This window comes from Parasteatoda tepidariorum, chromosome 8 (assembly GCF_982258835.1).
Source record: "Parasteatoda tepidariorum strain Cologne lab strain chromosome 8, Ptep-v5.0, whole genome shotgun sequence".
NCBI classification, from domain to species: Eukaryota; Metazoa; Arthropoda; class Arachnida; order Araneae; family Theridiidae; genus Parasteatoda; species Parasteatoda tepidariorum.
Window position 1 is genome coordinate 19,030,068 of NC_141762.1, and position 27,671 is coordinate 19,057,738.

Sequence of the window (27,671 nt, forward strand, 5' to 3'; positions counted from 1 at the left end):
AGAAAATTCCAAAAATTCAGCAGGTGTCCAAGTTAACTAGTTGTAGAGCAAGCTTGGGGAAAAGAGATAAAGCGAGGCTTGTCAGGGAGCGGGGAGTATAAGATAAATTATCTGTTTGACATTTATTACAGTATAGTTAAAAGTGATAAGCATAAAGGAGAGTAATATGACACATTTTATAGGAATGTGTCAGGGTCGTCGATAGCTTGGACTGTATGAAGAGGTTATAAGTAATTCTAGGCGACTGGTTACAAACAAAACAATTTATTGAGAGATGTGGCGATGGTTCATCGCTGCCGTTACATGCATCTACTACTACTACTAACACTACAATTTTCTCCCTGGCACATACGCCCTCTGGCGTCACTTAACATTCCCCCCCGATTGAAATTCAATTACATAATTTCAATAAACAATATAACTAACAAACAGAATACATAGCACATATGAATACTATTAGAATCATAAAAAATAATGAACAACTAAATTTTGCTATGATTACACACAATTTGAGAACAAATACAGTAGGATAACATGTGCTGATTAATATACATATATAATTATAAACAAAATTAATTCACTCAAATAGTTTCTTTTCAAAAACATATGCATAAGAAAAACAACTTTTTTTTTTCTTTTATTCAAGAGGTAATATACAAATGTCTCTGACATTTCTCTTGAAAATTTTACCATTAGGCATACGTACATTTACAATTCTTATTTTTCCATCCCTACTTTGAAATATTTCCACTATTCTTCCAACTGACCACTGTGTGGCAGGAAGTGGCTCATTTTTCATTAAAACAAGAGTACCTTGTTTTACATCGTCCTTACTAAATTTCCATTTGGTTCGACCCTGCACATTATTTAAGTAATCTTTCTTCCACAATTGCCAAATTTGTTGACTAAATTTAGTTACCCTTTGCCATTTGGACAAATGAGTTTCCTTGATATCATTAAGTAGAGGTTCTTGAAGGCCATTTATTGGTCTCCCAATTATGAAGTGACCTGGACTTAATGTCCGAAAATCATCAAAGTTTGCCGACAATGGAATGAGGGGTCGGGAGTTCAATACTCCTTCTATTTCAGCTAAAATAGTTACAAATTCTTCAAGCGTCAATTTTTGGCTACCTATTACTCGTTTGAAATGAAATTTGAAAGCCTTCACCAAAGCTTCCCAAAGGCCCCCAAAATTAGGTGATTTTGGGGGTATAAATTCCCATACAATATTCTCGTTTGAGAGAAAGTTAGACAAGTTTTCATCACGGGAAGTGACAAGCTTCAAAAGTTTTTTAATCTCAACATTTGCTCCAACAAATGTCTTTCCATTGTCAGACATGATTTTCGAACATTTGCCTCGTCTACCAAAGAAACGTTTCAAACAAGCTATAAATCCTTGAGTGGTTAAGTCTGAAACAAAATCAAGATGTATAGCCTTTGAGCATAAGCAAATAAAAACAGCTACGTAAATCTTATTTAACACACCTTTACGCTGATTTTTAAATTTTACTAGAAAGGGGCCACAAAAGTCAACCCCTGTCACATTAAAGACAAAATTAGGAGTGACACGTTCCCTTGGTAGATCGGCCATTATTTGTTGAACACTTACAGGCTTATTTTTAAAGCAAATCACACAAGAATGAACAATTTTACGACAATTATTTCTGCCGTTAAGCGGCCAGAATTTCTGTCGCACTTGAAACAAGAGTGCTTGTGCACCTAAATGAAAATACTTCAAATGATAATGATTCAAAATTACATCAGTTAATTTATGCTTGCTAGGCAGCACAATGGGAAATTTACTATTATTCGATAAGTCAGAGTTTCTAAGTCTGCCACCAACACGAATTAGAGAATTTTCATCCAAGAATACATTTAAACAAGATAACTTACTCCTAGATGAAACTGGATCACCTTGTTTGAGCCTTTTAAATTCCTCTTGGAACTCACCTGACTGCAATGAAAGCAGAAGCCAATTTTCTGCATCTTTGTTCTCTCCAATGGTTAAGAACCCCTTATTTCTAGATATTGGATTACGACAATTATGAATAAATCTAAAAATAAAGGATAAAATTCGAATTAGTTTAACAAAACTGTTAGAAAGGTTAAGAATTTGTTCAAAAAAGGATCCATCATTGGTGGTAATTAAAGAAACAGATTGAATGTCATTAGGATCAGGAGCAGAGCACTTTTTCAGTTCTTCACAAGGTAGGTCAGTTTCTGGAATGTTCAGAGTCTCATCACACTTAGGAATTACTAATTCCTTTAAGAAGTCTGGTCCGGTCCACCAGGTGATTTTTTCGATGAGAGATTTGCAACTTATTCCTCTAGTTACTAAGTCTGCTGGATTGTCGCATCCAGCACAATGATTCCAAGATTCTCGGTCAGTGAGAGATTGAATTTCTTTAACCCTGTTTGCTACAAAGGGTTTCCACTTATATATGGAACCTTTTATCCAATACAATGTAATCTGCGAGTCTGTCCAATAATAAATAGAAGATATTCCTTTCCGATCTAATACCTTCTTTACTTCACGTGCAAGTCGTGAAGCAAGCAATGCGGCTATCAATTCTAACCTAGGAAGAGAAATTCTCTTAAGGGGTGCAACACGGCTCTTGGAAGCCACTAAGTTTACAGTTACTTGATTTGCTGTTTTAATTCTTAAGTATATGGCGGCACCGTAAGCCTTTGGACTAGCGTCTGCAAATGCATGCAATTCTAACACAAAATCTGAATGGTCAGAAATTTGAAATACATTTCTGGGTATTTGCAAGTTAGCCAATTCAGGAATTTCGATACACCACTGCTTCCAAGTTTCTTGAATATCTGAAGGAAGCTCGTCGTCCCATGAGATCTTACGCAACCATAATTCTTGGAGAAGAATCTTTAATCTGATGGTGTAAGGTGTTACTAGTCCTACGGGATCGAATATTCTACCTGCTGCTTGCAACACAAATCGTTTTGTATTTTTTCTCAAGTCAAGAAATTCCAGTAGTCCCTTAACTTCCATAGTTAAAATATCCAGTTTTGTATCCCAGGACATCCCAAGAACTTTGTGTAACTCGTTTGGGCTTTCTGATGAGGATGAAGGAAGAGTACTGAATCCTTGTTCCTCCCACATTTGTTTTAGTGACTCGTCGTTTGAGACCCATTTACGAAGGTGCATGCTAGCATCCTTCATGATAATGTCAGCTTCCCTAGAAATTTTGAAGGCTTCAGACAAGTTATCTGCACCAGCTACAATGTCGTCGACATAAAAGCAAGTATCAAGAATATTTGAAGTTGTTGGATATATTTTCTTGAACTTATCATTATGGTGCTTGAGAGTCGCTGAGAGCAAAAAAGGGCTTGCATTGACTCCAAATGGAAGCCTGTTGAATCTGAATACCTGCAATTGAGTATTTTCAGATTTAGTGGGATCGTCTAGAGTGAAAAGGAACCTTAATGCGTCCTTATCATTTTCGTTCAATGCTATTTGCAAAAAGGCACGTTCAATGTCCGCTAAAATAGCAAATTTATTCATTCGGAAAAAGGTTAAAAGATGAAATACATTCGGATTAAGTTTCGTTCCCGTCCAGAGACAATCGTTAAGTGAAAGTTCACCAACATCACAAGAACTAGCATCAAAAACAATGCGACACTTCGTATAAACACTGTCCTTCCGGAAAACTGGGTGATGGGGTAAATAGAACACAGGTTTATCAACATTATCTGAAGCGGTTGGAACCTTCTCAATAATTCCCTTTTCTAAGTAATCTTGCAATATTTCACTATATTGAATATACATTTTTTCATTTGAAGTCATACGATTTAAAAGACCTTTAAATCGCTTAGTTGCGACGGTAAGATTATCGTTCAATTCCCTCCAATCTCTTTTCCAAGGAAGAGTGATTTCATATCTTTTATTTTTATAACTAATTGTTTCATTAAATTTGGATAGTGCTTCATCCCCCTCTAAGCATTTGGGTTCATCCTTTATTCCTAGAGACTCAAGGTCCCAAAATTTTTGCAAATCAGTTAAAGTGTGATCTTGTGATACTAAGTGACATTTGTATTCCTTACAATTATCTTTAGTGCCCAATCTTCCCGTTACAATCCAGCCGAGTACAGAGTTCTGTAAAATGACTGAACTATTTTCCAATTTTATTTGCTCGGTTCGTAATAGTTCGTAAAAAATATCTCCGCCAAGCAAGATTTGAGCACGTTGAGGCTTAAAAAAGTTAGGATTTGCATAAGTCAAATTTTGAGGAAATTTAATTTTAGAAACATCAAGCGGTTTAGCTAGCAGGGGTTAATTCAGTAATCTTAGGCACTATCAGCATTTTTATCTCTTTCGTAAAGTCTCTATTTTTATTAGAAACAAGAGCAGAGATCGATTTATTTACATTCAAAGTTGCCCCATTAATTCCAGTTATTAATGAGTTTAATGTATTCTCCTTTAAACACAATAATTTTGCTGCATCAGCAGTAATAGCGCTTATTTCAGAACCGCTATCGAGAATACATAAAAAGGGATAAAAACATTCATTTATTCCTCGCACATAAATTAAAGCAGTTGAAAGCAAAACATTTGAGTAAGTATCATAGACATTACAACTGCTTGGCGGCGCCTTCTGCCAGCTGTGAGAAAGGGCGAAGGAGGAAGTGACAGTTTTCGTTTCCCCTCCACTCATATTACTCATCTCAATATTTGCTTGATTTGGAATAATCTCAGTTAAATTAGAGCAATTGGATTCTAATATTTGATTATTTTTGTTCTCAACTTCGGGTTTTAAGAAATTAGCCCCATGAAGTGTCGAATGATGATTTCTAGAGCAATGTTTACATTTAAACTCTAATTTTTTACATTGAGATAACATGTGTTTACCCAAACAATTAAAACACAGATGCAATTTTCTTACACTATTCAATCGCTCTTGAGCAGATAAGTCAATGAATTTTTTACACTTATATATTAAATGGTTTTGATGACACATAGAGCAAGAGAAATGTTTATCATTTTGCAAAACGAAACTTTTATGTTTGGGGGTTACTTCTTGTTTCGGTTTTGAAACGGAAATACATTTTTGAACATTTTCAAGAGCTTGAATACGTTTTAACACAAACTCAGTAAAAAATTCCCAAGTGGGTAATTCGTTACAATTTAAAGACATTTCGAAAGCCTTTCTTGATTCATCGTCAAGGCGTTGCAAAACAATGTTCATTATTAGTGTCTCAGTTAATTTATTTTGTTCTAATCCAAGTTGCTTTAATGCTCTTAATTGATTAAGTAAATTATCAATTAAGTTTCTTAAATCCTTACAAGATTCAAATTTAATTTTACTTAAATTTAATAACTCAGTTATATGACTGTTTACTATCAGTCGTTTGTTTTCATATCTGTTTTTTAATGCGTTAAACAAGGAAGAATAAGAGTCATCTACATTCTGTAATTGTTTTGCAGTACCAGTTAATGATGATTGTAAATAATACAGTTTTTGAGAGTCACTTAATTGATTGTTTTCATCAATTAAGGTAGTAAACTGAGCTTTGAAGGTAAGCCAGTCAGTGTATTTACCCGAAAATTGGGGTAAAGTAATTTGAGGTAGTTTAATGTTTGCATTAGTATTCGGTTCATTCAAAACAGAATTTGAACTCAAATTTGAAGTTTGTGGAATAATTAAGTCTAAGAAGCTTACCTCAATTGCTTCTACGTTGTCCTCCATTTCCGTTAGGGAAATTTCAAAGTCTGCTAAATCTGTATCGGATAAGATACTGTAGCAATCGTTTCGAAGATCATCGATCTTCGTTTTTAGACCCCTCAATGAATTGAGTTTGATTTCAAGGGATTTTTGATTGGGTGTTTCATCGGTAAGCACGTTCGAAAGCCTAGTTATTTGACCTTTGATGCTTGCTCGTTTCCTTGTTAGAACGACGCTAGACTCGAGCGACGTAGTAGCTTTTGTAGCAGTCGCCATGTCGAATTAATTCACGATTAATTCTGCTAGATTAGCACTCCGGCTGTTACGACCAAACTGTCAGGGTCGTCGATAGCTTGGACTGTATGAAGAGGTTATAAGTAATTCTAGGCGACTGGTTACAAACAAAACAATTTATTGAGAGATGTGGCGATGGTTCATCGCTGCCGTTACATGCATCTACTACTACTACTAACACTACAATTTTCTCCCTGGCACATACGCCCTCTGGCGTCACTTAACAGAATGCATTCATTTTCAGTCCCAACACCTACAAGTTTAAAGATGGAGGACTGAAAAAGATATTTAAAGAAATGAAATTTGAGTCCACTATAACCGAGTTTCCAAGTTCTAAGCTGTTCACTATAAGCGTTAAAAATAACATTATTTAAATAGGAATACGGACGGGACCGCTAAAAAAGTTCACTACATCCGAGTGTTCACTATATCCCAGGTTCACTATAGCGGGGTTTGACTGTATATACTTTTTATCTGTACCATAGTCTAATGATGGCAGCTGAAGTCTCAATATTTAAATGAAACTAAAACAAGTTTTGCGCTATGAGGAAAACTTTGGAAATTAAATCCAAAAGACTTACAATCTGGGTGTAGAATCAATAACTTAAGGGAAACCTAGTTTAATGAAAGAAAAATTGGAAAACTTGCAATAGTGAAATATAAGAGTTACTACATTTTGTAGTAAAATAATTTATTATAAGAAATATAATATTTTTCTCTTAAAAAATAATTTTGCATAATAAGAAAGACAAATACATAATGTGATGAATAAATATGTTTAAACATTAAATAAATGATAAAAAAATTTACAAGATATGGAATAACCCCATAAGCCTAGAACTTTCGTTTCCTAGTCCAGTGTCATAAATTCCAAAAAGAAGGATGGTTCACAAAGCCTCTGCATATTCCCTTAAGATTGATGGCAATCATGGCCTTTTTTCAATAAAAAAAAAAAGGTGCTGAATACAAATATTTTAGTTCATTGCATCACCAATTTCCTTTACTCTAGTCTTTTGCAACACAGATTTCATCAGGATGGATAACAAATATGACTTCTTCACGAATTGAATAACAAAGGCATTGAATATAATTACTTTAGTCCTTTGTATCATCGATTCCATCAGTGTTGAGAGTAAATTGTACCAATTCCTCAATTGAATAACAAAGGCATTGAAAAAAAAATTAGCTTAGTCCTTTGCATCACCAATTCCATCAGGATTGATAGCAAACATTGCCTCAGCTTCAGGCAGACAAGGTGAATCGTATATCTTACAAATTCTTGTTTCACCTCTGCCTTTTCTTAAGTACAACCTAACAAAATAAAGTTATTATTCTACACATGTCATTAAAGTATAAAAATATGATAATATAATTTTAACTTGCAGATTTGGCGCTAGTTAGAAAACAATAAAAATCATTCTATATAATACAAACAAGAACTGTAAAAATAAAAGTGATAGGATGATAAATTTCAGAATAAGTGCAGTAAAGGCAGCAAAAGCTACCATATTAACCATAATTGTTCCTCTTCATTTTTACTAGTAAAACAGAAGTAAAAAATTAAGTTATTTTTGGAAAAATTGATTTTTTAATTTAACTTTAATAATTAATTTGTTTAAAAATTAATTTCTAATATATATATATATATATATATATATATACACACACAGTGGTAACTGCCAAGTTGACCACCCTTGTAAGTTGGACACCTGCATAAGTTGACCTCAATTATCAAGAATGGAATTTTTCCTATATAATATAAAGAAGCAAAACCTTTGTAACTTGACCACCTGTCTATCCTGTATGTTGACCACTGACATAAGTCAATTTTGTCTAGGGTAGGGGTGCACAACCTTTTTCAGTGAAGGGCCACATGCACAGCAGATTGACCAATGAAGGGCCGCATGCCAAAGTGTTTAGACCGACATATTGAAAGCAATTGTTGGTGGTGATTGTTATATAAACATCATTGTTTATATAACACTAAATTCTTTTTGTTGGTTTACCTTGTAATCTCTTTGCAGAAAATACAATACTTTAAAGGGTTTAAAATTAGAAAATGCAAAACTGATTACTTAAGAAGGAAAACAGAATTCGAAAATCAGAATCAATTTATCAGAAAAAATTTAGATAAATTGAAATAATTAAAAAACTATGGAAAAATTGAAATTTTTTTTATCACACTACAAAATACAGAAGTCCATTTAAACATAAATTTTAACGTTAAATTTTTTTTCATAGAATTAAATTTCAAATAAATAAATATTCTAGTTATTAATATAAATTCAAGTTAAATACTTTGATTTAAGGAAAGTTTATACGGTTAAAAATTATTAAAACTAAAACAAAACCCCTTAAGTGGAAAATAAGATTTAGCATTTATTAGGGAATGTACTTTAAGACATTACTTTTTCAGACATTTTTATTTTAAATTAATAATAAGAGGCTGAGAGAGGAAAGAAAGAAAGAAAACACATTAAATTTTAAGGAACTATATTCCTTAATAATAAAAAACTATTAAGATACTTGTTTACAACTTTTTATGACGAATATATTTTTAACATAACACTTACTATTTACAATTAATACACAATCAATTAACAATCAATAAAATTTACATTACTTTACGAAACTTATCTTGATTAAATTTTTTATACAGTTAAAATTTAATGATATACAAATCATTTCCCAATCATAAATGATATAAAATGCTCCAAGAAGGTAGAAAATGGTTTAAAAAATTTCTTAATGGTTATACTGTAATTTGCAAAATTTTTGAATATTGTGATAATTTTATCTACTTGATTATGTGATATTTTTTGAGCCATTAAATGAAAATGTAATGATTGTATTTAAAGACTACTCTGTAATTTTGAACAGGCCAAATTCATTCTGGAAAACAGTCTTTCGACAGAAGCTGTTGTTGTGGGTAGTATTAAACTTAGAGCAAATAACATAATCAGTTTTGGAATTTGTCCTAGATGGTGTTCTTCCTTTCTGGGTTTTTAAATCGCGGAAATACAAATAGCGATGTGTTATTTTTTAATTGATTGAATATGAATTGCTATGTGTTATTTTTTAATTGCTTGAATACGAATTGCCATGTGTAATTTTTAAATTACGTAAATAAAAAACTCGATGCCTGTCAAATCGCGTGAATACGAATCGTGTGGCTTTTAAATTGCGAAAGGACTACTCACAACACTTGATTTTTAAAATGCATGAATATGAATCGCGATATATGGTTTTTAAAACGCGTGCATATTAATTGCGAGAAAAGTAGCAAAGGATGATATTTTAAACGCCAGAACACAAATCGCGATATGTGATTTTAAATCCCGTAAATACGAAACGCGATGGATTATTTTTAAATCTCATTAATGTTAATACGAAATGCAATGCGCAATTTTCAGAGAGCGTAAATACAAATTACGACGTATGACTTTTAAATTACATGTGAGAACAAAAAGAATAGGTTCGATGTGTGTTGTTAAACTTGCTCGCCTTCATGGGACTAAAGAATTATGCCGTGTTTTGAATTATTTTTTTTGCGAAACGGACCGCGTTTAATATAAACACATCTCGTTTTTTTTTACCCGGGAAGGTGTTGATTTGGCTAAGGTACGTAATTACTTTTTAAGTTACGAAAAAAAATTAAAACTGAATCGAATTTCGCGAGTTGTAATATTGTGTGAAAATATCAGGTATATTCTAAATCACAAATAAAAATGGAGCAATAACGGGAAAGAAGAAAAAACACGTTCGAAAAACCTCTTAAAAAATGCGTGTTAAAATCGGTACAACGCAAATGATAAAATCGGCACAAACAGAGCACATAAAAAATAATTATTTTAATGCGCGATTCAAAACTCGCTTGCTGTCAAACCATAGTATTAAAAATATCATAATCTTTTTAAATCACAGGGAAAGCGTAATAACTACTAAAACAATGAGCAAAATACTTTTATATTTCAGATGAAATTGGAGTAAATAAAGTCCATCAAAATTTTATGTAATTTAAATGCTGGATTTGAAATTAAAATGTCGCAATAGAGTATAAAAAATATCGGTACTTTCAAAACCTTGTAAAAATGTGTAGCAATAATTTCTAAAATAACGATTGAAAAATAATTTGATTTGCGATAAAATCGTTACAAGTAAGCCATGTCAAAAAATGGTTACCTAAATGAGCGATTCTTTACTCGCAATTCGCAATAATATCGTGCTAAAATATCGAAGTTTTAAAAACCGGGCGGAAATGTGCAGCAATAACTGTTGAAGAAAGGATCTAAAGTCATTTAGATTTTCCATGAAGTTTGCACAAATAAAGCGTTTCATAACTTTCAAAAATCGCAATTTCAGAAACTATTTGAAAATGGGTAGCAATAACTACTGAAAAGTCATTGGAATCGGCACATACGAAAAGCGTCAAAAGTGGTAATTATAATTCGTAAATCGTAATAATGATGTATTAAAAATATTGTTAAACTTAAAAGTATAATTTAAATTACCGAATTTTTTTTATTATTCTTCAAAAACAAATATTTAATTTTTTTTTTTTTCATTTTGTTCAGATTGCAGCCGCGGGCCGCACATCGAGGGTTGGCGGGCCGCATTTGGCCCGCGGGCCGCAGGTTGAGCACCCCTAGTCTAGGGGTATTATGAAATTCAATTCTAAAACCCTCATAAGTTGACCAGAAGAAGAAAAAAAATCAGAAAATTTACTCTTATTTTGCAATGTATGTTAAAATTTCACTTGTTTGGTGAAATAGTGTAAATTACGTGTTTTCGTGGTCTGATACTTTAAGAAATTATTTTTATTAAGCACTACACATGCATAACCAACGAAATAATTTTTTTAAAAAAGTTAGTTAAATATTAGAATTATATGTAACAAATTGAAGTTCATTTAAACACATTTCTGAAGATATTCATTTGGCTATTTGCTAAATAAAATTTTTAGGTCAAGAAAAAAAACTTTTTTTTAAAATATATACCTACAAGATATAGGAAACGAAAAAGTAAACAATGACCCACCCCCTCTATAAGTTGTTCACTTGTCTACCACTAAAACAATGTACTACAAGTGGTCAATTTACACAAGTTTTACTGTATATAAATTTGAATTATGGTCCATACTTTCCATTTATAATTGTCATCAAAAGGAATAAATATAAAATGTTTCCATTATTCGTTTAAATTCATAATTTTTAATAGTCACAGATATTGAATTAATTTGAAATAAAAAATAACATTCCTTAAAAAAAATTATTTTGAATTTTAAAAAAATGCTGAGAACAACTGGCAAGATTTAAGCCATGCTAATTAATGAGGAAATTGATGTCAAAATAGGAAAATCTAATAGAATTGACAGCTACAGACATTGAAAAAGGAAGAAAGAAAAAAGAAAGAGGAATATGACCAAGAACATCAAATGCTAACAATTTGATTGTTATTATTGACTGACCTGGTAGTTGATGCATGAGCAATGATGTGTCCACCAATTGGCTTTTTAGGATCAGCAGAAAACATTGCAGCTCCATCTACCTGAGCAACCACTTGATTGGTTATAACAACAGCTACACCAAACTATTGAAAAAAATCAATTTTATCAGATGAAACTAATCTTGCATGTTGTTTTTGTACCTTAAATAATAACTTATTAACAATGTACTATAATATAAGTAAAACACAATGCTAAATACTGAACTCTCAGAAGAGCAATACTTTTAATTTCATATTAGGAATGACATTTTTTTACAACTTAATGTTTCTTTTCTGTTTTTATTTAATTATTTATTTTTTAGGGCTGTTCTTTTAAGGCTCTCTCGTAAATGAAATGATGCTTTTTTTTGCGAATAATATGCTATTTTTATAACTACAGTGAGTTTGCAACTGTTAGGTCAAGTTTAGCCTAATCTAAAGTCAGCGCTGTCAATGCTTATTTTGAAAAGAGCACAAAATGTCAATAAAGCCACAGTTTTGTGAAAATAAAAGGTGTTAGTGTTCTAATTTTTTATTATTTAAAAACTTACTTCAACTCTGCATTGTCCAGGCTCGCAAAATTTTTTCAAAGACCGAGCATAAGGCAGTGATTTTGATGACTTTCATCTTTTGGGGAAAATGTCACCAAATTTGCAATTTTTAAAAAAGTTTAATTACTTTTAAAATATATAAGTTATTTCCCTGTTCTGAAGCCTAGAATTCCTCACAGCAAGATTATATATATAGTCTCAAATCATCGCATTGCTTCAAGAGTTCACTTAAACTATGTCTTTTTTATTTTAATTGGCGACAGCTTCGAAAAACAGAGTTAATATAAAGTTTATTAATAAATTCACTGCATAAAATAACAGTTTCATGAATGAATTTATAATTCACTTACTTCATGATCTTTTCAGGAATTTTTATCCAACATTTCAACTTTTCGTAATTTTCAAATTTTTGGTATTAAAGATGTTTTAACTGAAAAACTAAGGAGTTAAAACTAACCAAAGTTATTATAGAATTTTTTTCTCAAAGTTTATTTGAAGTAGAGCTTTTCTCCAACAAATCTACATAAAAAAAAAAACTAGTTATTGAACGCGAATGAAAACTAAGAAAAAAGAGGGTGCCAGGTAAGGGTGGAATAAATGTTGAATGGGTAAGGGCCACTTTTACTTAGCAACATCATTAAATAAACAGATAGATAAATAGCAAAAATGAATTTATGTAGTTGCAGAACGCAGGAAAAACAGCTTTTTCAGAAAGACATATTTATTTGCCGATTGTGACATGTGAATAAAGTACAAATTATTTCAGGAAAGAAAAATATTATAATATTAACTACACCTAAGTCTCATACCAGAACACAGACTTAACTTCAAATATCTTTCCTAGTGGCTATAACAAAACTAAGTGAGAGAGTTCTGATTAAGTCTCGGCTTTTTAAACAATGAGATTCGGCGTCATCGACCAATTACAACTTACTGAGCATCTTGTATAAAATATTTTACAGGTAGATGGAAAGAAGTTCAGTAGTAACTGACTTCTCCCGTAAGGAAAACATTGTCTCATGAGTGTAGTTTGTAATCACTCCTGATGAACGCCCGACACAGAATTATTACGACAACATCCCACAAATAGAACAATAAAAAAAAATTTACTATAAAATCACATACCACATCAGCTACTCGTTGTAATAGTCTCATGAATTTCGCTAAGTGTTGCTGTCTTTCAGCCAGCTCTCCTCTGCCAACGAAATCAGTTCTGTATAATGAAGTTGCACTGTCAACAATTAGCAGTGCATACCTGAAAGAAATTTTAAAACATGAATAACTTTTTTATGGTATAATCAAAAATTTATTCAAATCACATAAGTTAGCAAACACAAATAAAGGGTTTGGGGGAATATGACGAGGCATTTACTCAAAAAATTATTTGTCTTACATACATCAGGTAATACAAATGAAGAGCTTTGGGGTAATATATTTCAAAAGTTGCTGAACAGCCGACTGAATTTTCAGTTTATGGCTACCAATGTTCAGATCCATAGCCTTGTAACTTTTAATCCAATCCAGCAGAAAAGGGAACTCCTTGATCAAGTATAGTGAGAAATTCTGCCTTAATGGAGGACTTTTTGATGGAAATAACCAGCATTTACATTACATGGACAGGGTAGCCACGAAAACCTCTCACGGTTAGTCTGACGGCAAGGGGACTCTAACCCATGATCTGTCTACCACTGAAGATGGTTACATCAACACCGTGGTCGGTGCGAGACAGGTGTGGAATTTGAATCAACCAACCATTGCCGGGATTCGAACCCGGTTCACTTCACAGCATGGCGAGCATTTTTTAACCTAAGCCACCACAGCTCCTTTGGGGTAAAATAGTGACAAACCACACTGTCAAATTGATCAGTAGCATTTCAGGGGTAAAATTCTACGGTTTTCATGTTGGTAATAAGAAATCAGTGTGCCATTATCTAATGGAAATTCTTGAAACTTTTAAAATACTTTTCTGGAAACAATATTAAAGAGCTGGAAGTAAAATTGTCTTCCTTTGAAACAGATTAGTTTATCACTATCTAACTACAAATTCTTCAAATATGAATAATTTTTTTTTTTTTTTTACAATTATAGCAGAAATACTCATGAGGAAGCTAGCAAAAATTTAATGTAGCCATAAAATATACAATTCAAATATAGAGAAACACCCAGCTTTTACAAAAAAAAAATTTTTTTTTTTTAATGACCTTAATGATAAATAACTGAAACAAGTAACAAATAAACTAAGTGAGAAAAGTTTTAAAAATTAAGTGAGGAGAGCTTAATCATTCAATGAAAGACTATATGAAAGTATTCTTAATATATATTTTGTCATTATTTAATTCGCAATTAATTTACATACATAATTTGTGAATATTTTATGTAGACACAAAAAATAAAGAATTATAATAAAAACAATTAAAAAAACTTTTTTTTCAACATAACAAGTGAAATGTATTTACCTTGATTCTGTCATCATTGCAGCAGCAAGCAATACCAATTTCATTTGATGATCAGTATTATGAGCTCTAGCACAAACAACATTTTCTAAAACAGCTTCCTTAGACAACTGATACCTAAAACAGTACATTTTATTTTTTAAAAAATGTTTTAAACACCAGTAACTAATAAATTTTGAAGCTATTTCTTCTGAATTAATTTTGGATACAGTAGAATCTCTATGATTTAAGGTGGACGACACAGAGCATGCTTCGAACTTTTGAATTATCTAAAATTCAAAATTTAATAAATACTTAAATGAATGGAAACAAATAAATTTTTAAATTCTAGTATTTAATTGGAAAATATATTATATTTAAAGAAAATTTACTATCATTAAAGGATCACTGCACATTTGACATTATACCCAGTTACTATATTCATTATATTACTACATCTGATTAATTGTAATTTAAAATAATTGTTTTAAAGTTTTTTTGTTTAAACACACTTTTTGCATGCTACAGTGTTTAGCACACAATATCGTTTTTCAACATTCAGTTGCTGTAATTGCCTTAAAGTCAATCGTAGTAATTGCTCCACGTGTTGTGTGTGCGTTGGTCATTATTTGGGAACAAGACTGACTTTTTTTTTCACTAGCTCTGATTTATGGGAAACTTGAACAGTCCAGAACTCGAAGGAACTGAGACTCGAATTATCAATACTCTACTGTAATTATGAAATTAGGTTACATGATAAAAAATAGACAAATTTAAATAAATTTTCACAGTTGAATATGTAAACACTAATCACTATTTACAATAGTAGCATTATGAGCATGCCGGGCTTATTCTATTGATATCATTATAAATCTAGATCACACTTAGTAAAACAATACTGTGTTCCAACCTTAAACATATTAAATTCCTAATACTTTAGAAATCTTTTATAGCTATTATTTTTAGGTCTTTAAATAGACAGATTTTAAGTAAACTAGTAATTCTTGAATAATAATTTTTTCGCCCAAAGCTTAAAAATTATTTATAGTTGTATTGAGTTTTTACCTTAGTCTTTGTAAACTAAATCGGCATTTCAAGCAAATGAGAGTTCCCCTTTTCGTGACCATGGTATCCACAAATCTTGACTTTCCTTCATGCATTATTATGATATTATAAGATTAATATTATAAAATTATCATAGCCGCTAACATAGATAGGAAAAAAATCCAGTAGATTTAACGAAAGAATATAAATTTCAGGATAACTTTGCATAATATGCTAAATATTTTACATATAGGGAATTTCGGGCATTTTTATTGACATGAAAATATAAATAATTTATTGCACTAACTATAAATGGTCTGCAATATTTTCCATTTAATTTATGATTAACATTAATGAACTTGATTTTTTAATGTTTTTTATTATATTAACTGATACTTTTGAATCATAATAGACAAGTAATTTATTGATTGATTTAAAAAAGGAATTCTGAAGAAAAAAAAATTTAACAAAAAATTGCGTAAAAAATCTATCTAAATAAAGATTTTTTTTACTTCTAAAATTTAAAAAAAATTAGAATTTTTTTAAACCAGTATTCCTTAACTTCTGGGCGAATAAAAAGAGTAGCTTTTCTGCCTGTCACATTGTTACCAAGGAAACAAAGGTAGCAAAAAACCCTCCCTTTACATTAATTCATAATATTTTATTCCTAATAACTATTCATAAAGATTTTAGTGATTATATTTTTCACAATCTAAACCTTTTAAAATTAAAAATTAACGCAATAAATTTGCAATTATTAGAAAATTTTGAATATCCCATTTATCCTACAGAATGTCTAATTAGAATTACACAGCATCTTTCAGGAAATAATACGTTTATTTTAGATTTTAAGCATATCATTGTTCCTGAACACTAGAACTTACCTATCACAAACAGCTACTAGCCTTTCAGGTCTGAAACCGCTTTCCGTATCAATATAAATACTTTTTCCTTCCCCACCATTGTAATCAATAGGGAGCTAAAAATAAAAAATCTTCATTCTATATTTTAAGAAGTCTACATCAAAATTTCATATTTTAGTTCTTACTCCAACAAAATAAATAAATTAATGAGTACATGAATACATTAATGAGTACAAATAAAATAGAAATGCAATTTACCTGACAAGTGACAGCTAGTGTATGGCATAGTTGAGTTTTACCAGTGCGAAACTCACCAAATATTTCTGTAATTGAACCCGTTTCTATACCACCTAGGTCAAGAAAAATAATATATTTTAAATACAAAATAGCTATACGTAATTTTAAATTTTATAACAAGAAATAAAGCAAAGTCCCGTTAAAACAAGTGAACCATGAGACAGTGTTCTCCCAAGTCTTTTCAGAAGGGCAGCCCGCACTGCCTGCCCTTTGATCAATATAAATGTACCCTCTCTTAAAAAAGTAATTCACTGTAAATAATACTTACACACAGGTAAAACTATGTGTTTAATTCCATTTACTGTTACGAATAGTTATTTTGTTAGGATTATTCTCAACTGTTTAATGCCAATATGTTTGTCTTTTTTCAGGGGGAAGAGAGTAAATTTATAAATTTTTTAGGTAATTTTATTATTATTTTTTTCAATTGCACATTTAAATGTTTATTTACTCATAATTTTAAGCTTACATTATAGCAAAAAAGCTTTCAAGTTGTTTATCAATTACTCATTTTTTTTAGTTTACTTCTTTTGGAAACATTTATGCACAGAGATTGTCTTTCAGCATGCCTTTAAATATTTTTTATAAACTACAAATTTTTCTCTTATTTTGATAAAGAGTGAGAATTACTTTTTGAAGTATACACATAAAATAGTTTGAAAGGTAATTTAAAAATTGCATAATATTACTTATTATACAATACAGAGTTGTTCCTAGGAATAAAAAAGGGCAAGGCACTCTGAAAAAGTCACTTTGAGTTTTGAAAGGGCGTTTACTTAATAAATATTTATGAAAATGTGTAATATTATGAAATAGCTGAATTTTATCTTCAACAATTTTTAAATTACCCTCTCATATTATTTTATGTGTACAATTTGAAAAGTAATTCTCTCTCATTATCAAAATAAGGGAAAATTTTGTTGTCTATTAAAATAATTAAAGGCATGCTAAAAGGAAATCTCTGTGCATATATTTTTTCAAAAAAGTAAACTAACAAAAAATGATTCATTGATAAACAAAGGGGAAAGTTTTTTAAGATAATTTAAACAGAAAATGTGCTTTCTTTTTAATAAAAAAAGGCATTTACTTAAACATTTAATTTATCATTAATAGTCCCCAAAAATTTAAAAAAAAAAAAAAAAGATTAGGAATCAGAATTAAACCCATAAACACAGATAATTTTACCAGTGCGTAATTATTATTTAAGCAGTGAATAATTATTTTTCAAAATGGAATCTGAATTTTTTAAAAAAAGGCAGCGTTTTTAAGGGTTGACGACTTATTTTTACCCAAAGTATGAAGACGGCACATTTATTCGGATCAAAGGACAAGCAGGAGGGGCAGTCTTTAAAAAACGCTTAGGGAGAACACTGTAAAATATTACACATTTTGATACATTTTTACTGTATTAAGTGAGTGCCCTTTCAAAACTCAAAATGACCTTTTCTATGAGGAAGCACCTTGCCCCTTCTTATTCCTAGGGAGAACTCCGCTATGACATTCTGTATAATTAAAATTTAAACTAAACTGATTGTCACATGGGACAAAGAAGGCATTTAAATGAAAAACTCAATAATCTAAAAATGAACATGTTCCAGTTTTTTTTTCTTTTCGTTGAGTGATATAGAAAATTAGAGGATTATGTTATTCTTTAATATTTAACACATTATCCAAGACTATTAAAGTACACAATATATATATATTTTTCTTTTCTAGCAATATCTTCAGACATTAACAAAATCTATAAATCATGTTTTTTTTAGCAATTTTTTACAAGAAATGAATTACTTAGAGAAAGGAAATCTCAACTTTGTTTCGTAGTATGACATATTCAGTTTTAATAATGGTAAAAACTGTTCTGTTTATTCTTCCAAAGCATGAATGATAAAGCTGTAGATTTGCCTTACTTTTTCCAAATGCAGTTCAGAATGTTAGGACACAAATACTATGTGATTAGAAAACCAAAACTTAAAACAATTTCTTTTTTTAAACCAATAACAAGGAGCACAATAACCGAATATCTTTATTACTTGGAATCTCAAAATCATATGTATACAAATGAAGTTTCATTTTCTGATATAACAAAATATATCTTTTTAAGAAGTTAAGTTTTGTAGAAAATTTTGCAAATGTAATTTAGGTACATAGCTAAGGTATAAATAGCTGTCCCTTGGTTGGTAAAAAACAAAACGAAACACAGCTCAAAACAGTCGTCATTAATTTGGCATGAAATAAGAAAGGAAATATAAGAAGAAAACATAAATTAAAAGATTTGAAAGAAATATTACCAAGTATGGTAACTGATTTTTTGACCATTTGTTTCTACGATCCTAATCTGAACAGTTTTAGAGTTGTTTGTCAGAATTCTCTTTATAAGAATTCTACCATAAGTTAAGCAGATTGTGAATTATCAGGACTTTTCAGTGTATCATAAGATATAAGAGATAAGTTACCTCCCAACAATTTATCCAATTCTTTTGAACCTGTTGTGATTTGGATTATTTCTGATCGCTTTCTGTGATATTCAGTGGCAGTTGTAAATCCCATTGGTACAAGTTTTAAAGCCTCCGTCTAAGAAAAAACAATTTAAAATGATGTAGAAAGCAAATTTTAATTTGAATATAAAAACTAAACATTTATAATAAATTTTTGTACAGAAAAACAAGAATTTACTGATTCTACTAAATTTTGGAAAGTACAGGTTCTTGGGAAGACGTATGGCTTTAAAATTTCTAGGTCCTTTTTTTACCTAAAGCAGGAAATGAACCAGGTAATGAAAATATGGCCAAGTACTGGATAATTGCCAGGAGCCTGGTACATCCCTACTAGGGGCCTAAAAACAAGTCACAAATTACTATAGAAATCAACATCTTAGACTAGTGCAATATAAATATCTTTCCTAATAGATTTACAATTCTAGGGAGGGGGACAGTAAAAAAAGGGGAAAAAAATATTACCAGGCAAAATGACACTTAAAATTCTTATTTGCAAATCATACAGAAAAAGTCACACACGATTTCTATTACATAATTAATAGATAATTCTGCGTTAAAACTACAATAGTTAGTTACTAAAAGTTAGTAAGTAAATTTTTTTAAAGTAGAAAATTTATTAATCTACAAGGTTAATTAAAAGAAATTTTAAAAAATAAAACATATAACATTTAGCTTGAAGAATACTTAAAATTCTTCATAAGCACTGTAAATTAAACGTTACTGAATATTAAAAACGAACAAAAATTATAAACAGAAAATTGCTCATTTTTTAAGAAGACTTCTTATTCAAGTGTCCAACTGGGTCTCATACTCCCAGTCTGACTCTTACTCAAATCCAAATAATATATAAAATTATAAGTTACCAATATTTTGTCAGCCTTTGCTTCACTGATTCCTTTAATGCTCAAAAGATGTCTTTTAGGAGCAAATGCTACACATTCTACAGTATAAAAGCCAGCATCTTGAAGTTTTTTAATATCTGAAGCAGTAATTCCATTACCCTATAAAAAGAGACAAAAAATAAATTAGATAATAATTAACTTTTCATTGAAAAAATTCATTCTAAAATTAATATTTGCTTACTAATTTATTTAACAAAGTCAGTAAGCAGAATGACAATCTCAACAGTAGTTACCTTAAAAAACATTTTTATTATTTCAATATGAGAGGTATTAGATTACAATAAAAAAAATGGCTATTCAAATATTAAATAAGCAGCTAAAGGAGAAAGAGGATTTATGATCTGCTTATTTTGGCTGGTAAGGCGTGAAGAGGACTATCAGTAAAGCTTAAACAAGAGCAAGTCAAACAAAAACAAGTTGGTGATGCGACTTGCTTACTTGTAGCATATGACATATCTATAGTTAGCAGCTTATGTTTGGTGACAAGGGAGAAAATGGAATTTAAAATTGCCAAAAATTTGCTTACATGATATTCAAATGATGCTCAACGTGTGTTTTAAGTAAGGCCTCTCTAAGAGAACTTATATTTTTATAAGTTATAATGATATTGACAAAGGCCATTTTTAGAGACTATGAAGTCGTAGAGTTACACAACAGGATAAAAAATGCATTTTTTCAAATTCCTTATTATTGTTTTAACAAATTTAATTATTTCTAAAATAATTAACAATATTCAAGAAAGTTTTCCTTCACGCGAAAAGGTAGTGGAAGCATTTGAAAGATATAATGAATATTGGCAAACAATAATCACATAAGTTAAGGTAATTTTTTAACATACCTCCAATTTTTGGATAGCCATAGGGCCACCCTCATCTAATTCCTCCTCCTCATTAACACATTGCTGTGCAGCTGACATTGTTTGAAGATAAGGATTTGAAAGACACAATCAATCTAAAAAGGGTATAAGAATAATCAAGGAATGTCCAGAATTATCAAAAGCGATATTAAAGTAAACAATAACAAAGAAGCAAGTTAACAAAATCGGTTGCAATTAAATAGAATAAAATTAAATAATATTTAAAACTTCATTATTTCAAGTGTCACATTTACTTTTGTTAAATCCAACGTCAGGAAAATGCAATTAGCTGAATCAATATTTACTAAAGGAACGAAATTATTAAAATTTGATATACAAATTTTCGCGCCTGCCTGCAAAAACAAGATTTGACAGAAACCGTTTGTCGTTGTGAGCGAAAAGCAGATCATAAATTCCTTACTTTCCGTTCTCACTGTAAAAAATTTGTAGATGTGAGTGAAAACTTGATTGGTGAAATATTTTTATGGTCGAAAATTTCTCCAATCAGTTTCTTGCTCAAATCATCGAATTCTCATGTGCGAATATTTTGGCATACAGTAAAAATAAACTTTAAAATTTTCTCCAGTCTTGCCTCGCAATCTCAATAATTTTGATTAATGAACTTAGCGATCGATTTGAAATTTTCTTTAAAAGCATAGGAACTCAATTATCTCCTATTAATAAAAATGAGAGGAAAAAATATATTTAGTTATTGATTTATATTTTATTACACTGTATCCGTATTTACTGATGACTTATGGGATAGGAATCCGAAATCTTAGTTTTGTTTACTTTTTGTCATTTTCCACCCAACAAGTATTCAACATTCAGGATTTACATTTCCGAAATTTTATTAACTTTCTTTTGTGTAACATTTAAATAAATGTTTTAAAATGGCCTTTGAGCATCAACCAGGTATGGCAATCGAATGCTTAAGTATTCCGATAAAATTAACTAAAGAACCAGGCTTGGATCCGCAAGGAAGAGAGGTGTTGAAATGTGGTTTTAAAATAGCTGGTGGAATTGATCAAGATTTTAGAAAAAGTCCTGAAGGTTATAAAGATAATGGTATTTATGTTATCGAAGTTTATGAGAATAGCCCAGCTGCTAAATGTGGTCTAAAACAGCATGATAAACTGTTACAAGTCAATGGATACGATTTTACGATGGTGACTCATAAACAAGCTGTGGAATACATAAAAAAAGAACCTGTTTTAAATATGTTGGTTGCACGAAAAGGTGTAACACAATCGTGAAAGAGTCGCATCATACTATCTAACAATTTATGTAGCATTTAAGGATTTATTTACAATCACTTGTGAAGTGTAAATATTTACGTTTTACATAATAAGTATTTGTAGTCTTTATATTCTCTTTTTGGCATAATCATCCTGGCAAATATTATTTGCTTTGTGACGTATAAATCGAGCTTTCACTGTTTGTATATAATTGCTGTCCTTAAAGAATCTCCTATTTGTTAGAAATACAGTTATTTACTATATTTAAAATTGTTATAATTCTCTTATAGATGATAGGATACAATTTTCAGTATCTTTCAATCTATGTCTAATTTCTTTAGCTCTTTCAATGTGGCGCAACTGTTTGTTATTGATGGCATATACAATGTGAAAAATTTGTGATGTGTCGTATTAGTTATAGCTTTGCCCATCAGTTTAAACAACTACAGAAATCTGTATAGAAATATTTGTTTAAAAAAATAGTTAAGAATTAATATTCATGTGTAGGTTTGGCTATGTTGTAAGTCAGGTAATGGTGCTTTGTTAAGTTACATGAAAGAAGTAACTATGGATTAGGGATATATATATTCATACCAACTAAAATTGCTAAGATGCCAAGTGACACTCTCTTAACCTTGTATTTAGAAGAAATTTAAAAATAACGTATAGCGGTGTACCTTTAGGTGACTGCTGGGCTCACTCTTCGAGTAGACCTGATTCTGTTATGTTTTTGTAATTTTAGTTCTTCACATAATTTAGTAAATAAGAATGAGGAAAAATCTGTGTATATTCTATAACAGGGTGCGTAGCGTTTGTAAAAAGTACTTAAAGGTGCTTTTTTGTGGATATCGTTTTTAAAAGCTTTTAAATGTGCTTTTTTCAGCTGGCGTTTTTAAAAAGTGCTTTTTTTCCGAATAATTTTTTTTCTTCCCTTCAGTGATATCTGGTGGATCCCATGCATTTCACAAAAAATGGGGAGTTTGCTACGTAATCATTCACGCGGACTTCATGTCGTACCCTCGTTATGTCTTGCGCATGCGCGCACACTTGAAACCGAAACCCGAGTGCTCTAATACGGATAGAGAGTATCAGATCCTTATGAAATGTTTTTCTTTTGATATTATTTTAATCTTGTTCTTGTTTATTTTATTTTACTTCTAACACTTTTTTTGACGTAGGGGGTAAGGTTTTGTTCTGAGTTCAGGGTCAAGTTGAATTCACTCGGTGATGTGGGAAAGTACTGATTGTTTCGATTTACGCCCGTTTCTTTTTGGTTTTTTTTTAACGCTAAAACTGTTTTAAAAAGTTTTTGTTTTTCAATAATATCATTGATTGAATATGAATTTTTTGAGTGCTTGAAAACTTTTGTAAAGTGCTTGAAAAGTTTTTAAAAAGTGCTTATTTTTGATTTAAAGATTTGGCTACGCACCCTGTATAAATATGTAATATAAGAATGGTTAACGAAGAACAATTTAACCTTTAATCAAGACATTTTCTTGAATCCATTGTTTCATGAACAATTTCAGAAAAAGGAAAAATGGGGTAAGACCTGGTACCTTGATTGTAAGGAAATTAGTTCTTTTTTCTAGTGGATAAACTCCGAATTACACTTTCCTAGTCAAAGTCGAGAATACAAACCTACCATATTGGCATGTTGTTTAATTCATTGCGCCTGTGTATATAGGTTTGTTTTACTTTGTCAACATTTCAGTAACCTCTACATTCCATATAAGATCCGGTTCTACCCAGTTTTGCCCCCAAAAATAATTTGGTCGGAATTTCAGCAGCCTCAGACCCTTTTGGAATACAACCTTGGCTACAGTATATGTAAATTACATGTATGATTTTCTTAAATTTTAAATAAGCTAAAAATGTTTGCTACTTTTTCACTGAACTTGTAGTGTTTCTAAATATCCTATAAAGTTAACATGTGTACCTGCAGGGGTCTGTTTAGAAGAAATTTGGGTCCGTTAACGGACCCTTCACAAAATATCTTTTCATAAAAACGGACCCTTCACAAAATATTTTAACTTAAAAACGGACCCTTCACAAAATGATTTTTCTTTTAATCGGACCCTTCACAAATTTGTTTATCTTCATTATTGTTTTGTTAATCGAATAAACCCTTTCCAGGGCAGAAAACAAGAAAGATGGATGCAAACGAATTAAGTTTTGTATTCGGCAGACGATTCTTCCATTATTCGTCCGAAATTAATATTCTGCGTTCAGCAGTATAGGCTAAATACCAAATATTTGTATATTGCATCTCTAATTTAGAAGGAGCAATTGTTGTTTATTTTTTAAAATTTAATTTTTTTAATTACAATTTTACAGTGTTGAGCATAATCTTGTATGTCTATACAATTTAAAAACTCCTCAAAATTTTTTTTTTTTGCAATAACGGACCCTATTTGCACAAATTCATAAAAGCGGACCCTGGTTGAAAGAATGTGAGTAATTTTTTCACAAATTCACGAAAAACGGACCTTTCACAAAATATCTGGACAGACCCCTGACCTGGTATTACCCCATTAATGGGGTAAGGCCAGACGATTTGACTTCTTCCAGTAAAAGTATCATTTATATAAAAATAAAAAAAAAGCAGTAGATACATCTATGACTTTTCAGGAATGATATATTGCACACAACTAAACAATCAATATCTTGACTCAATCTGACAATTTCTGGGTTGAACGGTTTTGTTCCAGCAGGCCTTTGAATCTTAGCTAACCAGTCTTACCCTTATTTATAGATAGATTATACATGAAATTACATTCCATAATTATTTTAAGAACCTATTCTCTGTTGTAATAAACATGTTATAGTAATTCCTTATATACTTAGTTAGGATTTTGAAAGAAAATTATTATGAACTATATTAATTTCATGAAAGAGGAACACTGCTGCAGAATAGTTAATAAAATTGATTATGTGCCACTAGATGAGAATAATGCAATGGAAGTAATTGAAAACATCAGATTTCTATCTTTATTATTTCCTTAAAAATATAAGTAATATAGTTTTCATTATATTTATTTTAATAGATACTTTTTGTTAATAAAATGGCAATTTATAAAACAAATGTTTTTTTAATTAATAAATTCATATATACAATTAAAATTACATTAGTTATATGCATGATGTTAACTTTTTTTTTTTAAATATACATTAGAGTTATTGAGTGTAAAATTTTTATTAAAATTTGTAAAGTCCATTTAGAGTTTGTAAAAGATTTATTTCATCCACATATTTGTCATTGTAAATAGTACTTACGTCATTTGATATTTAATTAAAAAAAAATTTACAATTTTACTTTGCTAAAAAAATATATATGTCAGTTTAATAAATCTTAATTTAACTAGCTAAAGTTGTTTGTATATTTTTGACTGTATAGAAAGAACATTTATAATAAGTCTTATTTCAGAACAATTAATAGGATTTTATCCTTATGCCTTTGAATTATGTAAAAAATATATTAGCTGCACTTGCTGTGGTGTTTCTATAATTAAAAAATAAGTTAAAAGCTATCCTATAATTAACAAATAAAGTTTTAAATTAAAAAATAAGTTACAAAACTGCATTTTTATTCTGCTATGTTATACATATACATGCTTATTACAAGTACTTGCATTCCATTTTATTTTACTATAAATTGAACTATAATGCTTTGTTCAGAGTTACGTTACTAGAAAATAATTTCTATTTGCATTAATATGTTTTTATCAATTTCATTAATAATAAATTGTCTTTCTTTTTTTCTTAATTGTTAAAAAGTTCTTCAAGCCATTTTCTTCTTATATTCAGGTGTTCTCATAACAAGTTTATATTTCAAGATTTTGATAAATTATTTAATAAATTATATTCAAAATAATACTATAAGAAAAGTTGGAAATTTATAATGAAGTGGAAAACTATTTCTGATACTACTTTATCATATACATTTTCATGAAATATCTTTATATTATGAAAAGTGCCAAATAAATTACATGTTATATTAATTTTAAAAAAAGAATTCGAATAATACTTTGATTAGAATTTAACTATTGATAAATTTTGTAATTGTTTCTTTAGATTTGAAATAAAAATTCCATTAATTTTTCCTAATAAGTTATGATTTTGTTTTTAGAAAATAATCTTTATTTTTGAACTATTGTTTAATATTTTAGAAAATAAGATATCTTGATACATATTTTCCTTATTTCTTTTTTATTATTATGCTTCTATCATACAGATCTTTTGCTAATGGTGTGATTCCATGTTTTAAATATTTGATGAATCATTGTAGTTGTTGCTTTAATAAAGCAAATGTTTAAAATATAGTCTTGAGTTTTGTTCTTCTGTAATGCATGAAGTTAGTTAACAAATAATGAAAATTTTTAATCTAAAAAAGTAAAAATCTTTGTAAGTGAACTCACCGGTAGCTGTTTTGTAAGTACTAGTTTTAAGTTAAGACAGAGATGGGAAAGCTTTTGAGCTCACCGTTATCAGAATTTTAACCTTAATTTTGGTGTTGTGAGGTACCTGTGTATATCTTTATCACATTATTAGTAATTTAATACCCTCTGCAATATCTTAAAATGAACAAATCTCTGTCCATAACATTATCATTGGCCAATAAATAAATAAATTTTAATCTATATTTTTTTTAAATTGTGAAACATAAATTTGATTCAATGTTTGCTTAAAACCTTTTTTAAAAATTTAAATATTTTGCTTTTATTAAAACTTATTCAGGGTGCGTAGCCAGGTTTTTCAACAAAAAATAATAAGAACTTCTTAAGCACTCAAAAATATTTTTAATCACTTTCCAAAAAAAAAGTCATAATTAGGATCTGTACAGTAATAAAAATTATTTTTCCATATTGTTTAAAGTTCTTAACTTATAAACATAAAATCAATAAAATTCAGAAACTTTACATAATCATCATAAAATAACTAGTTTCTGATAAATTTTGCAGCGAAAATTGTGAAAATCACGAATTTTTTTAAACTTAGAACGACAATCGACACAACAAAGAAAAAGTCTCTTTTTAAAAGATAGAAAAATTAAGCACTTTATACAATTATGTAGGTGCAGTAGAATTTTTTACAGTTTCACCATTTAAAGCTAACTAAGTTTGATGAGAAATTTAATTTTTTAACGATATTTAAACTGAAAAAAAAAATTTTTTTTTAAATCAAAAGTGATATGAGCACAATACAAAAAACAGTAAATTTTCCTAATTTTTTTTTTTTCCGTATTATATTAGGTATTAAATTTAACTATTTGCTGAAAAATAAATGCAACTTTTATGCTAAGTGTATGAATTAAAGCAGTTTCTATATGACATGTATTAAATTAATTAAGATACCGAAAATTATAAAAGCAAAATGTGAATTTATATTGAATTTCTAGGGGGAGCAGGTGCATTCTTATTGTCGGTACCTATTGTTATTTTGCAATGTTGATAATAAACTACTATATTCTCAAGGAAAGTTTTCAATCTCATTTTAATATTCCGTAGACCCAATATAATAATTTGTAAATGAGCTGT

At 29.8% G+C, this 27,671-nt stretch overlaps 4 protein-coding genes across 4 annotated transcripts; 1 reads left to right on the forward strand and 3 right to left on the reverse strand.

Moving 5' to 3' along the window:
* Positions 1-248: 248 nt before the first annotated feature.
* Positions 249-5,811, reverse strand: LOC147805766 (uncharacterized). The gene is made up of 2 exons (XM_087149918.1): positions 5,679-5,811; positions 249-2,054 (listed from the first exon to the last, which is right to left on the reverse strand). Exon 2 carries the CDS (start codon positions 1,589-1,591, stop codon positions 638-640), a length of 954 nt encoding a protein of 317 aa, XP_087006044.1. The 5' UTR covers positions 1,592-2,054; positions 5,679-5,811; the 3' UTR covers positions 249-637.
* LOC147805767 (uncharacterized) lies at positions 1,630-5,957 on the reverse strand. The gene is made up of 3 exons (XM_087149472.1): positions 4,386-5,957; positions 1,844-4,210; positions 1,630-1,719 (listed from the first exon to the last, which is right to left on the reverse strand). The coding sequence occupies exons 1-3, from the start codon at positions 5,955-5,957 to the stop codon at positions 1,630-1,632; spliced, it is 4,029 nt and encodes a 1,342-aa protein (XP_087005598.1).
* A 692-nt stretch (positions 5,958-6,649) lies between these two features.
* On the reverse strand, positions 6,650-21,308 carry spn-A (RAD51 recombinase homolog spn-A). The gene is made up of 10 exons (XM_016067417.5): positions 21,154-21,308; positions 20,882-20,994; positions 20,005-20,142; positions 19,100-19,217; positions 16,608-16,699; positions 16,371-16,465; positions 14,467-14,580; positions 13,136-13,265; positions 11,443-11,564; positions 6,650-7,286 (listed from the first exon to the last, which is right to left on the reverse strand). The coding sequence occupies exons 2-10, from the start codon at positions 20,957-20,959 to the stop codon at positions 7,163-7,165; spliced, it is 1,011 nt and encodes a 336-aa protein (XP_015922903.1). The 5' UTR covers positions 20,960-20,994; positions 21,154-21,308; the 3' UTR covers positions 6,650-7,162.
* Positions 21,309-21,636: 328 nt separating this feature from the next.
* On the forward strand, positions 21,637-26,456 carry LOC107451349 (tax1-binding protein 3 homolog). The gene has a single exon (XM_071180645.2). The coding sequence runs from the start codon at positions 21,793-21,795 to the stop codon at positions 22,153-22,155; it is 363 nt and encodes a 120-aa protein (XP_071036746.1). The 5' UTR covers positions 21,637-21,792; the 3' UTR covers positions 22,156-26,456.
* Positions 26,457-27,671: the final 1,215 nt, after the last annotated feature.